The sequence below is a fragment of the Grampus griseus genome (assembly GCF_964374135.1).
Source record: "Grampus griseus genome assembly, chromosome: 4".
In the NCBI taxonomy this organism is placed as follows: Eukaryota; Metazoa; Chordata; class Mammalia; order Artiodactyla; family Delphinidae; genus Grampus; species Grampus griseus.
This window is the reverse complement of record NC_138997.1, coordinates 26,615,280-26,629,761: the sequence shown is the minus strand read 5'-3', so window position 1 is coordinate 26,629,761 and position 14,482 is coordinate 26,615,280. Positions and strand designations below refer to the sequence as shown.

Here is a 14,482-nt window from a genome sequence, read left to right as displayed (position 1 = left end):
ATTACAATAAAATTAAACCAGACCTTATGAGTGCTAATTTTAAAAGGTGTGTTAACAATACAGTTTCCACATGCCTATATTTGTTATTCTCTTATTGTCCCCTCGTTAAAAGAAGGATAATGTGTTTGTATGTCACATTACATTATACCATATAAAACAGTCCATATGTAACCATTTCTGACCTTTAAAGACTTCAGTTCCACAGGAATCTACCTAAAAGTACACTAAGGACCCTGGATCAGCCATTGTGAGCATCTAAAGCTGGAACCACTCCAACTATATGGTTTTGCTGTTTCTTAAAGTGAATCACCCTGAATTTATCTTTCCTGAGTTTTCGTTTAAATATCGTACCATTTACCTCCCTAAACCATCCTCATCATGCTCTTTAAGAGCATTAAAAAGAGGTAGAAAACAGGAAACAGAAGCAACGCAGAAGCAGGTTCCCAGTGAGAAACTGTAAGGAGTCTGAGTAAACCCTTCTAAACTATTTTAATATTTTCTGGAACATAAGGATCTCTAATATTAAACAAGCATTTGAATATAAAATTATTCAAAATATCAGTCATGTGTTTAAATATATTTTTTATTATTTGGTAGCTCAAACAGAAAGACACCACTAAGCAGACATGTCTTGGGACTTGACAGGAAACTCACACTCCAACCTCATGCTCAGTTTATAACTAAAATGTACAGAGATGCTGAAGTGAACCCATATTTATCCTTTTACTACAACTTTTGATTGTATCAGTGGCCCTCTGAAATGTGAAATAATCGCGGGCATTTGGTGAATGAATTGTGCACTGCTGCTGTTCATTCATGGAATTTGCTCTTTTATTAAAAAGCAACAAATTTTGCTTTCTATGCGTCTGACACATTACATTTGACAAACATAAATTACTGCGATCTTTAAAACAACACTACCACCACAAAACAACAACGACAAACACTCTCACGCTCAGTCTTAACCCATCACCCTCCAAGGGTGACAACCTCACTTCCTCCTCTTTGCCACGGACTTGATTTTCCATGTCTATTTCAATATCACAAAAATGCGTTTGTATTATAAGCGGCTTTAAATATTTTTCAGGAAGATGCAAAGTATGTGTAAATACAAGTGAACTTGGGTTCATTCTGTATTCACATAAGAAAAATTATGCCCATCCACCCAGCAAGCAATGAATTGACCTTAAAATGCATTACCAGGTATGTGCAACCCTAGTGGGAGGAGCTTTGTTTTGACCGCTATTGTTGCCACGAGCTGCAGTTTCCCTTTTAAAACAAAGATCCCCTTTCGTACCCAGCCAGCTCCTAAGGGCTTCTCGCCCTTTTCCAGCTATCATGAGTTCCTTTGCTTTTTACTTCTGTGGGAGGAGTAAGCTAAATGGGGAGTGTCTAAGTGAGAACACTGAAGTTTAAGTGAAAAACTGTAAACTTCGTTACAGATCATCTACTCTATATAATCTTTTCATCTGTATGAATCTATGTGTGCCCATCAGGCCTCCCGTGTAAATCCTGAGCAGACAAACCACTGAATCATGAAAGTCTGTTGTAGGCGTTAACTGGATCTTCCAATAACAGGGACACAAAATGATTCTACTCTTCTCCTTAAAAAAAAAAAAAAAAATCTGACCATAAAAACCCATGCCAACAATTCAGAAAACACAGGAATTATTTTCTGGCCTATTTTATTTAAAAAAAAAAAAAAAAAAAAAAAGATTTTCATTCTAAAAACAAAATGAAAGTATTTATCATGAGTGAATATAAACAACATTAAAAAGATACCCTCAAAGACCACCTCACAGAGAATATAAAGTATAAAAGGAAAGCCTTGGGACTTCCCTGGTGGTCCAGTGGGTAAGACTCTGCGCTCCCAGTACAGGGGGCCCAGGTTCGATCCCTGATTAGGGAACTAGATCTCACATGCATGCCACACTAAGAAGCCCACATGCCGCAACTGAAGATCCTGCGCGCAGCAACTAAGACCTGTTGCAGCAAAAAATAATAAATAAATAAGTAAATATTTTTTAAAAAAAAAATAAATAAAAGCAAAGACTTACTAGTTTCCCCCCAGATCTGTGCTCGAACGGAATGATGTTGAACTTCTTGGCCGCTTTCCGATACATGCAGTAGTGTTTGACCCAGCTGGAACCAAACGGAGGAGGCCCTTCAACAAGAGACATAACTTTAAATCAACAAGAACTTACTGTATTGCACAGGGAACTCTATTCAATATTCTGTAATAACCTAAATGGGAAAAGAATTTGAGAAAGAATAGATACATATATATGTATAACTGAATCACTTTGCTGTATACCTGAAACTAACACAACATTGCTCCAATATAAAATAAAAAGTAACCTGAAACTACCACAACACTGTAAATCAACTCTACTCCAATAAAAATTTAAGAAATAAAATAAAAATTAAATTAAAAAAGAAAAGAAATAGGACTTTACATTTTTTCCTCATAAAGAAGCAGATATGCAGAGTTCCAAACACAATCCTGAAGAGGAAAAACCCAAGAAGCAGCAACTAACACAGCTCAAGGAAACAAATCAGCAACACAGCTGGTCTTAGACAAGGGAAAAACAAGGGGAAATAAGAAAGCTCGTAGAGACAGTCCTAAGAGTTTTCAGCAACACGGAAGTAATTTCAAGACATACTTTTCAAATAATTTGCTAGACTGTTATCTCATACCTGAAAATCTCTTAATTGTAAACTATGCTTCTTGTTTGTGTCTACGTATGAAGAGCTCATGAGGGTTTCAAGAATTCCACTGAATATATGTGATGGTTTTGGATTCAATTCTGGCCTCTAAAAAATGACAGAACTGTAGAATCGCAGTGCAGAAAAGCATTTAGTCTATAAATCAATCTAGTGCTTTAAATCCACTGAAGCACCTTGTAAGTAGCTGCCCTTACTAACAATGGTAAAGCTAAGCTTTTTTGCAGCATGTGGAATCTTAGTTCCCCGACCAGAGATCGAACCCGTGTCCCTTGCATTGGAAGCACAGAGTCTTAACCACTGGACCGCCAGGGAAGTCCTACTGTCTTTTTCATCTAAAAAGTCTTAGGCTTAGACCAAATGCCTGAGAAATGGCAAAGCCAAACCTCAGAGTCTTTGGCCCCAAATATCAAGGAAGGTCCTTCACTGATTAAGCTGCCATCCCCTCCTGACACCACCCAAGCCTACTCAACCAGCTCTGAGCATAGAGATTAGTGATGGTTTTTCACACCATCCAAGCTTCAGGCAATACTGCAGGAGAGGGTACAACATGGACTCCAGCCTAGGACAATTCCAGCACTGAGGAGGTGTATGATCCAGGAAACATTGTTTACTCCTCAGTGTTTCCATGTTCTCATTGGTAAATGGGGTGATAACAGCACTGTACACTTCACAGGGGTTTTTAATGGATTAAATGAAACAAGTTGGATAAACAGCTTAGCACAGTGCCTGGCATACTGCTAACAAGTGGAGAATTCTGTCACTATTGTTTTTTTTTGTTTTTTTCCAGTCCAATTTCAGCCCCGTTTCTCTCAAAGCCAGTAAGTTAAGCAACAGTTATGAATCTAAAAATCAAAATTTCCTGTGATTTTTCGCTTTGGACATATAATACAAAATCTCTATCCTTCTCATGTCTCCACCCTGTATTTTTAGTTCTTTCAAATTAAATAAACAAACTGAGATTAAGAGGATAAAAAAAAATTAAAGGCGGAAGGATGGATTGGGAGCTTGGGATTAACAGATGCAAACTAGTAAATACAGGACGGATAAACAACAAGGTCCTACAGTACAGCACAGGCAATTATATTCAATATCCTGTGATAAATCACAATGGAAAAGAATATAAAAAAGAATATATATATGTATAACTGACTCACTTTGCTCTACAGCAGAAATTAACACAACACTGTAAATCAACTATACTTCAATACAATTTTTAAAAAATAAAACATTCACTCTATACACACTTCAATAGCTGTTGTGCTATTGTTCCTAATGGCACCTTTAGAAACGGCATGCTTTTACTGTTCAACCAAAATATGTAAAAATAAATTACCTCTCAGTTTTTTTGAAAAAAAAAAAAGATTAAAAAATTAGAAAAATGTAGAGTTCTGCCATGCCAGTAACTGTTCATCATGAGCCGTGAAGGCTAAGTCCACATTAAATAAGGGCAAATGGAAAAAGAACCCCTATTCTGCAATTGCCTATAACATGAACATCCGTATCACATGGCTGTTCCATGAGTCTCTCTGCTATGAAGTTATTCAGTTTGAAAATCCTGTAAATCAGCCACTTAACAAACAAAAACTCTAAAGCACCCGGCGGGAAGGGAGAGAAACAGGAAATACAGAAACATTTTCACATACTCCTCCCCCTACTGGCTAGCAATCAAGCCCTACAGTTGAAGAGGTAAACTTTAAGAGCTTCGTTAAAATAAGACCAAACTCTCAGAAGTCTGAAATCGTCTTGGGGTGCCTTAATTTCCAAATAAGGATACTCTACACACTGCATAACAACTAAGATGGCAACAATGCTGAAAATTCAGTGAGACAAGTTAGCATGTCAACTAGGAGTATTTTTTTGTAGCCGTATGCAATTGCCCTGAAAATTTCAACAAGAACAAAAAACCATCTCAAAGAAATGTGCAAAGAAATAATGTGAAAGAAGAAGAGAAATATGTCCTTCTTGACTTTAACATGGAGGAACAGGGTTATGGGGAGAGGCGTGCATACGTATATGAATGTGTGTGTGTGTGTGTGTGTCTGTGTGTGTGAGTGAGATAAAAATGGGTGGGGATGAGAGGAAATGAGGAAAAAGGTACTATCCCACCTCACTTTCAGTCTGTCACCAAATCCCGGCTCCCTTGCAAGCAAGTTTTAACAAAGTGTGGCACAGAATTCGGGGGGTGTGGCTGGAAAGCAGGGTGCTCACAGAGTTCCTAATCTCACCGTCCCCTCCCTAGAGGAGGAATGTGTTTTCCCCAAAAAAATCCAACGTATGCCTTCCAGGATAGGAGAGAGCAAGAAAGCGGTAGGAATAATTACTCCAAAAGTATCAAATTACAGTGAGAGTTTTAAACTAATTTTTAATTAGTTATTCATCACTGTTGGAGAGCCTCTTACTTTTTTCCTGTACATACAGGTAGCCTTCCGCTGTGAACTGACTCGCTCGTTTGTGGTCCTTGGGATTCTGTCTAATCTTGTTCATAAGCTCTTCCACTTCTGACCTTGTTCCTTCAAAACGATTCCGTGTCTGAAAAGGATTTAAAAAACACATACAAGTTTTAAGTGCCCACAGGAGATTTTTCATGTCTGTTTTTAAGTCTCTGGATAACTATAATAAAATTTGTAGTGTTTTTGTACAAATTTTTCAAAATATACCCACCCTTTCCCATGTATCTCTTTGTTGAGATCACTGTGCAAAGAAAAAAAAATTAGTGGTTAAGTAGTTAACAGAGATATAGAAACCAAGGTTACTAGAGGTTATTTACTTTTGAAGCTTTCTAACACCAAGAATAATTCTATTATTCAACACAAGAATTCCTGCCTGCAGGTCTCACAATATTACTAAATCTTACATTTAAAAAATAGGCCATAAAATATCTATCTGGGAAGTCTTTCTTTTGCAACAATCAATCTGACTCATTACTATTATCTCAGCAATATGTCTAGGAATTCAGAATCTGAAAAACTTAATTCTTCTTTGCAAACTAATAAACATCAGTGTCATTTTTTCCAGGTCATGGCAATTGCACTTGAAAATGATGTTTCTTCATCGAAGAAGGAAGTGGGGGGGAATCTCACTTACAAATAATGTCTTTGATATCTAAAAAGACAAATCACATTTCTGAAGCCCAGGAGACTTGGGATGTCAATATCTCTGTCAAATGGCTAGACTGAAAATGGACATGCAAGGTGAAGTGACGAAAATACCCAGGCAAACCTGACGAGTCAGCAGCACCAAGTTTCTCGACATTTCTTCCATCTACATTCAAAAATAATTGTATTAATACCGAAAAACTGCTGATGTGAAACTGTGGAAGAGCTAAGATGAAAAATTATTATTGAAATTCCTCCTCTCTCCTCCCTACAATGAAAGGGGTTACCAAGAGTTCTAAATGCAGAAAAATGATAGAATAGTACATTTTTTAGGGGGATGGAGAGTCTGATAAATGTACACTGTAAAGGGGAAACTTAACTGCAGAGGCTTATTTCAAACACAAGCTGAGAGCTTTTTTTTTTTTAATTTGTTTATGTACTATAAGAATGTACAGGGCTGCAAAGAGGGTGGGACTCATTTATTAACGGCTTGTTCCCTCTCCTGCCTTCCTGTTTCTCATGTCTCTGGGATTTCTTGTCCCCATCTTAATACTGATTATACCCTAATTTTATTCACCTGCTTTGCCACTTTACTGAGATTCTCCACAACCCTCACTTCTGTGTATCTAATATTTATGCATACATACACACACATATGTGCATGTCATATATGTATAGATGCTAGTGCACGCATGCACACGCGCAAACACACACACACACACAATTAACTTAATGAGTTGTATCCCAAATTCTCATTATTTAAGTTAATGCTCAAATTGTCCTAGATTTGACCAGCAGAGGCCCCTTCTAGCTGGCTCCTGTTTCTCTTGACATACCCCCTTAATTCTGAGTAACCCCTCACCCTCTGGTCCAAAAAGGTATCCCAGGTTTACTTTATACTTTCTCTGTCCCAGTCCTAGAATCAGCCATCTCTCCAAAGGAGTCATTGTTCCTTACAGGGGAGGGTAGTATTTTTTTTTTACTGGAGTATAATTGCTTTACAATGGTGTGTTAGTTTCTGCTGTACAACGAAGTGCATCAGCTGTACATATACATATATCCCCATATCCCCTCCCTCTTGGACCTCCCTCCCCCACCCCATCCCACCCATCTAGGTCATCACAGGGCACCAAGCTGAGCTCCCTGTGCTATACAGCAGGTGCCCACTGGCTAGCTATCTTATACCTGGTAGTGTATTTGTGTCAGTCCCAATCTCCCAATTCATCCCACCTGTTCTCTATGTCTGTGTTTCTATTCCTACCCTGCAAATAGGTTCCTCTGGACCATTTTTCTAGATTCCACATATATGCGTTAGTATACGACATTTGTTTTTCTCTTTCTGACTTATTTCACTCTGGTAGTATTTAGAAACCAAGATCTAGGGACAGTGTGCTCACAGCTAAGGGAGGGCTATTGCTTAGGTCTTCCTGGAAGACAGACTGAGAAAATGCATGTATGTATATATATATGTGCGTGAATACATTTATTTACATACATATCACAAATTCTGTACCTATCTATCTTAAAACCCATGAGTTCATACCATTACACTTAATTCCAATCCAGTACTTCAGGTTTCTTTCTAGCCCACCCCTTTCCAGTTCTGCACATTTCTTTTCAGACAGTAAAAAACATGGCTCCCATGATTCTCAACAGATTTACTTATTTGCTCAATTAACATATCTGCTCAACGTAACCAATCTCCCAAATATGCCAGCCACCTCTTCTGTACGTGCTGCCTCTGCACCTTCCCACCCCCACTTTCAGTGTCACAGACCCCTCCACGTGGTACACTCTGCCCCCACTGCCGTCCTTCCTCAGATGTGATTCTGCACTGGGAAGGGAAAGGAAGGTTCAGCTAAATTTTTTAATGTATTATTTTAGGCAAATTACAAATGAGGGTGAAAATTACATTTCTCAAAATTTGAGCACAAATAATAGAGTGGCTGGAACCTAGCAATTTCCAATTCTAATTTCTGGCTGAATAGGAAAATATCATCAAATAATAATAATGATAGACCTTAAGTGTTACCATAGGTCACATGAGAGTGTTTACACTGAATGACATGACTGAGAGCAGTTTACGGTGCTTTAATCCTCACAGTAACCTACGAGATAGCGTAGCGTTCTCCAATGCTGATAAAACAACATTGCTGTATTTCCTTTCCTTGCATGCTTTGATAAATAAACAAATTTCCAAACCAATGAGTCTTAAGTCTTATAAATTAAATATTTCATTACATCACCTACTGGGGGGAGGAGAATTCAATGTGGAGACTAAGCTGGAATTCGGACACATCTGAGTACTTTACAAAACTGGCAGGTCAGGCTTAGCACAGGTTCACACCCATATTTAAGGAGGAAAGAAAGAGGGGGGAGAGGAGGCACTGTTCACATTAAGTTTTACCCAGAAATAAAGCTTTACAGGCAAATGGCAAAGGCTAATTCCAAGTACAGATTGCCATTTTTCATTTAAGTTTTCCCATCCTGGCCCCATGACCTCATTCAGGGAGCAAAAGAATAATTAATAATACAAAGAGGGGCTTCCCTGGTGGCACAGTGGTTGAGAATCTGCCTGCCAATGCAGGGGACACGGGTTCGAGCCCTGGTTTGGGAGGATCCCACATGCCGCGGAGCAACTAGGCCCGTGGGCCACAACTACTGAGCCTGCACGTCTGGAGCCTGTGCACCGCAACAAGAGAGGCCGCGACAGTGAGAGGCCCGCGCACAGCGATGAAGAGTGGCCCCCGCTCACTGCAACTAGAGAAAGCCCTCACACAGAAACGAAGACCCAACACACCCAAAAGTAAATTAATTAATTAATTTAAATATATATAAAGAGGGTTTCACGAAGCAGCTGTAAGACATCAGGGGGTGGGCCCCCTGCAGCCTGCTTTAGTAACCTCCCAAAATAATAAAACAGAAAAGAAGGGGTAGGGTGCTAACACACACCCCTCACTGCAATCCTCAAACATCTCAAGTGCCCTATGAATGCGGACGTGACAGAGTAAGGAATGGAGTGCAGTGGATGCCACGGCAACAGGTGATCAAGTCTAAAAACACTCGAAGGACACCTTCCATGGGAGTGAGGGGAACGCAGGTTATAACTGTTGAGAGGTAGACGCGAGCTGAGGTTTACCATCGGTACCTAAATCTGAGATCTTACCATTAAAGTGACTCCCATGTTACCATGTTACCCAGAAATTGTTAAGGTCCAGGGAAGCCAAATGGCCATATCAAGATGTTCCCCAGCTCCTATATTTACTGACCCCAGATACACCATGAGTTGAACCCATTTCTACACCAACACTAAATCTGAAAGCAACTGCCTTGGGCCTGCCCAAGTTCCAGTGCTGCCCTGGCCTTAAAGCAGTATGACGTCAGCAAGTTCCTTTTCCTCACTGTCCTTATCTGTGAAGAAGGAATAAAAAAGTCTACATCATAGGACACCTTTGAAGACTAAATGTGTACAATCCAAAGAAAAGCACGTAGGTAACACCTGGCACATGGCAACAAAATAAATGTAAGTGGCATTATTATTTTAATTGCAATTAAGTCACTGAAAAGTGACAATTATTCCCTAACAAAGGAAAAAAGAGAATCTTCAATATCAAACTAAAATTTTATCTGAATGAAAGAGAAAGTACATTTAAAAAAAAATTTGGGGGGGGTTATAAAAGCTAATTCACAACATTATAAAACAGAGAGAGGGGACAGCACAAACAGCCCTGCCTGGGAGGCAAAAAGAGGCGGTATAAACAAGATTAAAAAGTGACCAGAAACTCACCTCTCAGAAACAATCATGTTCATATTTTTAAACAGTCACTTCCAATCTTTTGTTTTTTTTTCTGGTAACATAGTTTATCACTTTAGTGTTCTACTTTGCTCACAAAACTGTAACAAAAATATCTGTGCATATCCTTAAATTATTCTTCACCATTCTTAGTATCTTCTGGGTACTCCTTCGGAATCCCTAAAATTTCTTAGGATTCTACTTCTTCCTGCGAAGAACTCTACTCTAGTCTCCTTTGGGGACAGAGATCACAAAAATTTTAAATTAGTTTTTTTTTAATATCCTTTAATTTTGATGTAATTTACATTCTTCTGCAAAGTCTATTTTTTAAAAACCAACCTGCTCTTTTTTGCTGTCCATTAATTACTCTAGATCATGGAAAATGGAAAAAGACTGAATCTCTCTCAAAAAAAAGGTCTAACCATTTTTACAACAGAAAAGGTGAAACCAGTTGGGTGAAAATAGGTTATTTTCACTTTTAAATAACTTTTACCTTTTTTCTGATTATAAAATGGTTTTTGTCATTTTTTCTATAGTAAAATACCTAAAAGTTGACCAAAATTATCTCTACCATTATAGTGCACAGATAGTTCACTCTAAGATTTGGTTTCAACATTTCGGTATATTTCTTTCAATACATAAATACGCATAGCATAAAAAGTAACACACAGAAGTCAAACAGAGAAAGACAAATACCATATGATATTGCTTATATGTGGAATCTAAAAAAATAATACAAATGAACTTATTTACAAAGTAGAAATAGACTCACAGATGTAGAAGATGGACTTATGGTTACCAAAGGGGAGAGGGGCGGGGAGGGATAAATTAGGAGTTTGGGATTAACATATATACACTACTATATATAAAATAGATAAACTACAAGGACCTACTGTGTAGCACAGGGAACTCTACTCAAAATAATAACCTATAATGGAAAAGAATCTGAAAAAGAATAGATATATACATATGTATGTATAACTGAATCACTCTGCTGTACACTTGAAACTAGCAACACTGTAAATCAACTATACTGCAATTAAAAAAAAAAGTAACACACAGCTGGGATTTTTGTAATACGTAGTTTTATGCAGCCAACACTTCCCCTTCGATATGCTAAAAGCTGACATCCTCAGGGAATGAGAGAAATGGCCAAGAAAGTAGTAAATTACAGCAATACTGAGATATAGCAGGTGAGGTAGAATGAGTGGCATGTGTTTCAAAGGTTCTGGTATTTCTGAAGGGCAAAGAATGAGCTAGAAGCAAAAGTAAAGAGCACAGGCGACTTCCGGATCAGGTGTCCTCAACACTGAAGGTGAGGCGGAAGGCAGAGCCTCTACTTGCAGGGCTGCACGAGCAGCCTCAGAAAGAGCCAGAACAAAAGGCAGAGAGGTGGAGGACCCCAGGCAACTTCCTGATGACAATCCTGAAGTTCCAGAGGACACAGGAAAAGATTTTTTCCAGTAGCTTGTTCTTCGCCCAGTTCTTTATGGGAAATGAAAGTTACCAAGCATGTGTGTTAGGTTCTTAATAGACTACGTTAGATTCCATTGACCAGCTGACCCATTTCAAATGATAGGCTGTCTTCAAGTGTTGCTTACAGTAGTTCATGCCTGAGTATTGCTCACTCCCATTTAAATCCTGAATCTCGCTGAAATTATTTTGGTGTATTTAAGGTAACTATAGGCCCCTGACCCCAGGGTGGGTGTGATAAATGAACTTCCACATAAGCAAGTTGTGCATGGACAGTTTCTCTGAAGCCCCCAGGAGACGCTGATGTGTCCCCAGACCCTGAGGCCCGGCTGGCTTCACGGGCAGGTAGCCCGTGCCGTCACCCACAGCCCTGCGCTCAGAAGGTCGCACACTTGATCTAATTCTCTGCCATCGCTGTCTTGAAATTCTTCATTTTTGAATAAGGGACCCTGTCTCCTCATTTTACACAAATTATGAATCAGTTATGCCTGAAGGTTCTCATCCAGGCCAGCCCTGCCCTTGACAGATGAGGTACAGACACAAGTTATATAGTTAGTGGAGGGGGAAAAAAAGAAAAAAATCAGGATTATAACCTAATCTTCTAAACTATGTAATGTTCTCTTTACAAACGCTGTGTTCTGCTGTCTACAGAAGTATTCTGATACATCACAGTATCGTTAGACTAAATGTTCTACTACCTACAGAGACACTTTTGAAGTTAGGACTAATCTACACATATACACTTTGACATATTTTTAAATTATGTTACCTTATATCACTCATCTTGGAGGGTGTAGGGAGGAATGTACTCTTTTAGTCATTTAACTGAACAGAATGTAGAATCTTCAAATACAAATTGACGCATAAATTACAAAACACAAGAGATTTCGTTACCTACATTCCCAAATGTAGGGAACAACTATACCAAAATAACTTAGAAACAAAATCTACACAAAAACCATTAGTCCTCAATTTCTAAGATTATAAGAAGTTGAAGGTCAGGTAGCAAACAGCACAGAGATCCCCATCCTTCTCCTTGTATGTCTTTCAGGATGGGTTGAGAGTCTGTCCCAAAACTCACTCACTGTGTTTTTAACAAGGTTTGAAATTACATTAAACATAACTTGAATAGCTTTTCAATGAGGACACTTCCAAAATCAACAAAAGCGTTGAAAGGAAAAACATCTACCACCTTCTGATCAAAATCACATACATTATACTGTTTAACAGTTCTCAAAAAAACTCTTTATCCAAGACCTAACAGAAACCATACATTTCCTTGGAAAACAATAAAGGGCCAACAGCAACTGTGAACACCAATACATTAGTGAATAGGGAGGCACAAAACACAGGAAAGAAATTCCACTGGAACTGTTAGCCTATCTGGGAATAAATATCAAATAAGACATACAAGTAACAGAAGAAAGTTAAATTAGAATTGAAACGCCTTAAATTTAAAGTGGAGGACTGTTTTGTCTGTTTCATACAGAGCAGACTTAGACTTACACAACAGAGGTTATCCTTAGAACTGCCTCACAAAGTGCAGAATAACTATGTCACACTGCCACATGACTTGTTTCAAAGTTGCTAAGAGAGTAGATAGTCAAAGTTATCATAACAAGGAAAAAAAATTTTTTAACTACACGAAGTGATAGATATTAACTAAACTTATGCGGAAATCATCTTGCAATATAATAAGTGAAGTCATTAAGCTGTAACCCTTAAACTTACAGTGTTGTGTGTCAATTATATCTCAATAAAACTGGAAAAATAAGGCAAATTATGTGAAATTTTGATTGTAAAAACATACTTCATGACTTTTCTGAAAATAAGGGAAGAAAAATAAATTATAGGAAATGAATTATTGAAAAACAAAACAAAACAAAACAGAGCCGCCTGCAGCAGAATTCGGAGCCTCCCTTCCTGGAAAACAGTTTGTTACACCAAGAACTGACCAGAAGGTGGCAACGTAGCCTCAGTTTCTCGGTACCAACAGATCAGCCTGGTCTCGGTTTAAGGCTTTTCATACACCAAAGAAATCAAAACTACACCTCTCAGACATCTTTTTTAGGAGAAAGCTTCCGTTTTCTTACATTCTGAATGTTGATCTGTAGTTCCATTTTGTAGTGATTGAAGTCTTTGGCAAGTTCATGGCCTTGATGATAGAAAGTAAACATTCCCTGAAAAAATGACAGCATCTAAAACAAAGGAGAAAAGGTGACATTAGCACCCAAAAAATCTCAGTGAAAAAAATAAATTAAAAAGCCACGTATTTTGCCTCATCTCATTATGATTCTATTGAAGTACAATAATTAAAAGGAAGTCACTAGAATTCAACTACATCTAACTGCATATTATTCATTAATTTGTCCCTATAAAAAAAATAAAAGGATTTGTGATTTTTTTCCTTAACTATCAGAGCCATTAGACAGCTTTTACAGTATGCTGTATAGGAGAAATGGAATTCTACATCACCCATTTGTCCTTTTGAGTCAAGAGAATCCCTATATTCATTTATAATTGAAACCTTATCACTATAGGTCGATAGGACCTAAAAGGAAAGTGAAATACAGATCAAAGAGCTAAAAGCTCTTTCGAAGGGCATCCAGTGCAGAGTAACCTCTCTGTTTTGTTGACAAGGATGCTCAGTGACTGGAGCAGAGAGGGGCAGAGGCAAGGCAGTAATAAGCCCTGAGTTTCCTACAAACTCTCCACCTGCCCCTCTTGATCAGAGGGCACTGCTTCTCCCCCACATGTGAGAAAATCTAGAGTAAGACTGATTTGGGGTGAGGGTTAAGGAAATCCTGAGATTCACTGTCTTCAGAATGTCACACCGCATAATGGTAAGGAATTTGGGACTCTGACGTCAAGTGGCCAGCAAGGGTCAGTTCCCAACTGGGGCAAATTACTGAAGTTTCTCTACTTCAATTTCTACATTTGCTAAGTGGGATAATTAAAATATCTCCTCAGTAGGGTACCGTGTGGAATACATGCATGATCACAGAAAAGTACTTAGAACAACAACCTGAACAATGACTGAGCACTGTAAACGCTCAGTATATAAAATGTAGGCCATTATTATGATTTCACATAAAAAGAAAGCTTTAAGGAGGTTTTCTCTAATTGGTTAATTTAGGGTAATTCAATTACTCCACTGGACCATAGCTTCCACGAATGCTAATTTTTAATGAATCATTACTTGGTTTTTTTGGTTTGTTGCTCAACATCATACACACAGTGGGTAAATTGTATGGCATGTGAATTATATCTCAATAAAGCTGTTTTTAAAATCACGTGCAATATAGTCTAGGTTAAAATTAAAGTGAATCTTGACAATCATGAATCTCAGTGTACCTCTGGTTTTTATGCTAAAACCCACAGTATAAAATACCCT

At 38.2% G+C, this 14,482-nt stretch overlaps 1 protein-coding gene across 2 annotated transcripts in view; it reads right to left on the bottom strand.

The window, feature by feature from the left end:
- ARHGAP10 (Rho GTPase activating protein 10) overlaps positions 1 to 14,482 on the bottom strand; it is a 326,233-nt gene that overhangs the window by 187,040 nt on the left and 124,711 nt on the right. For both annotated transcript variants that reach the window (XM_082652719.1, XM_082652720.1), the window contains 3 exons: positions 13,182 to 13,286; positions 5,127 to 5,256; positions 2,058 to 2,164 (listed from right to left, as the gene is read on the bottom strand). In XM_082652719.1, coding sequence (XP_082508845.1) covers positions 2,058 to 2,164; positions 5,127 to 5,256; positions 13,182 to 13,286 — 342 coding nt within the window. The remainder of the gene's footprint in view (positions 1 to 2,057; positions 2,165 to 5,126; positions 5,257 to 13,181; positions 13,287 to 14,482) is intronic.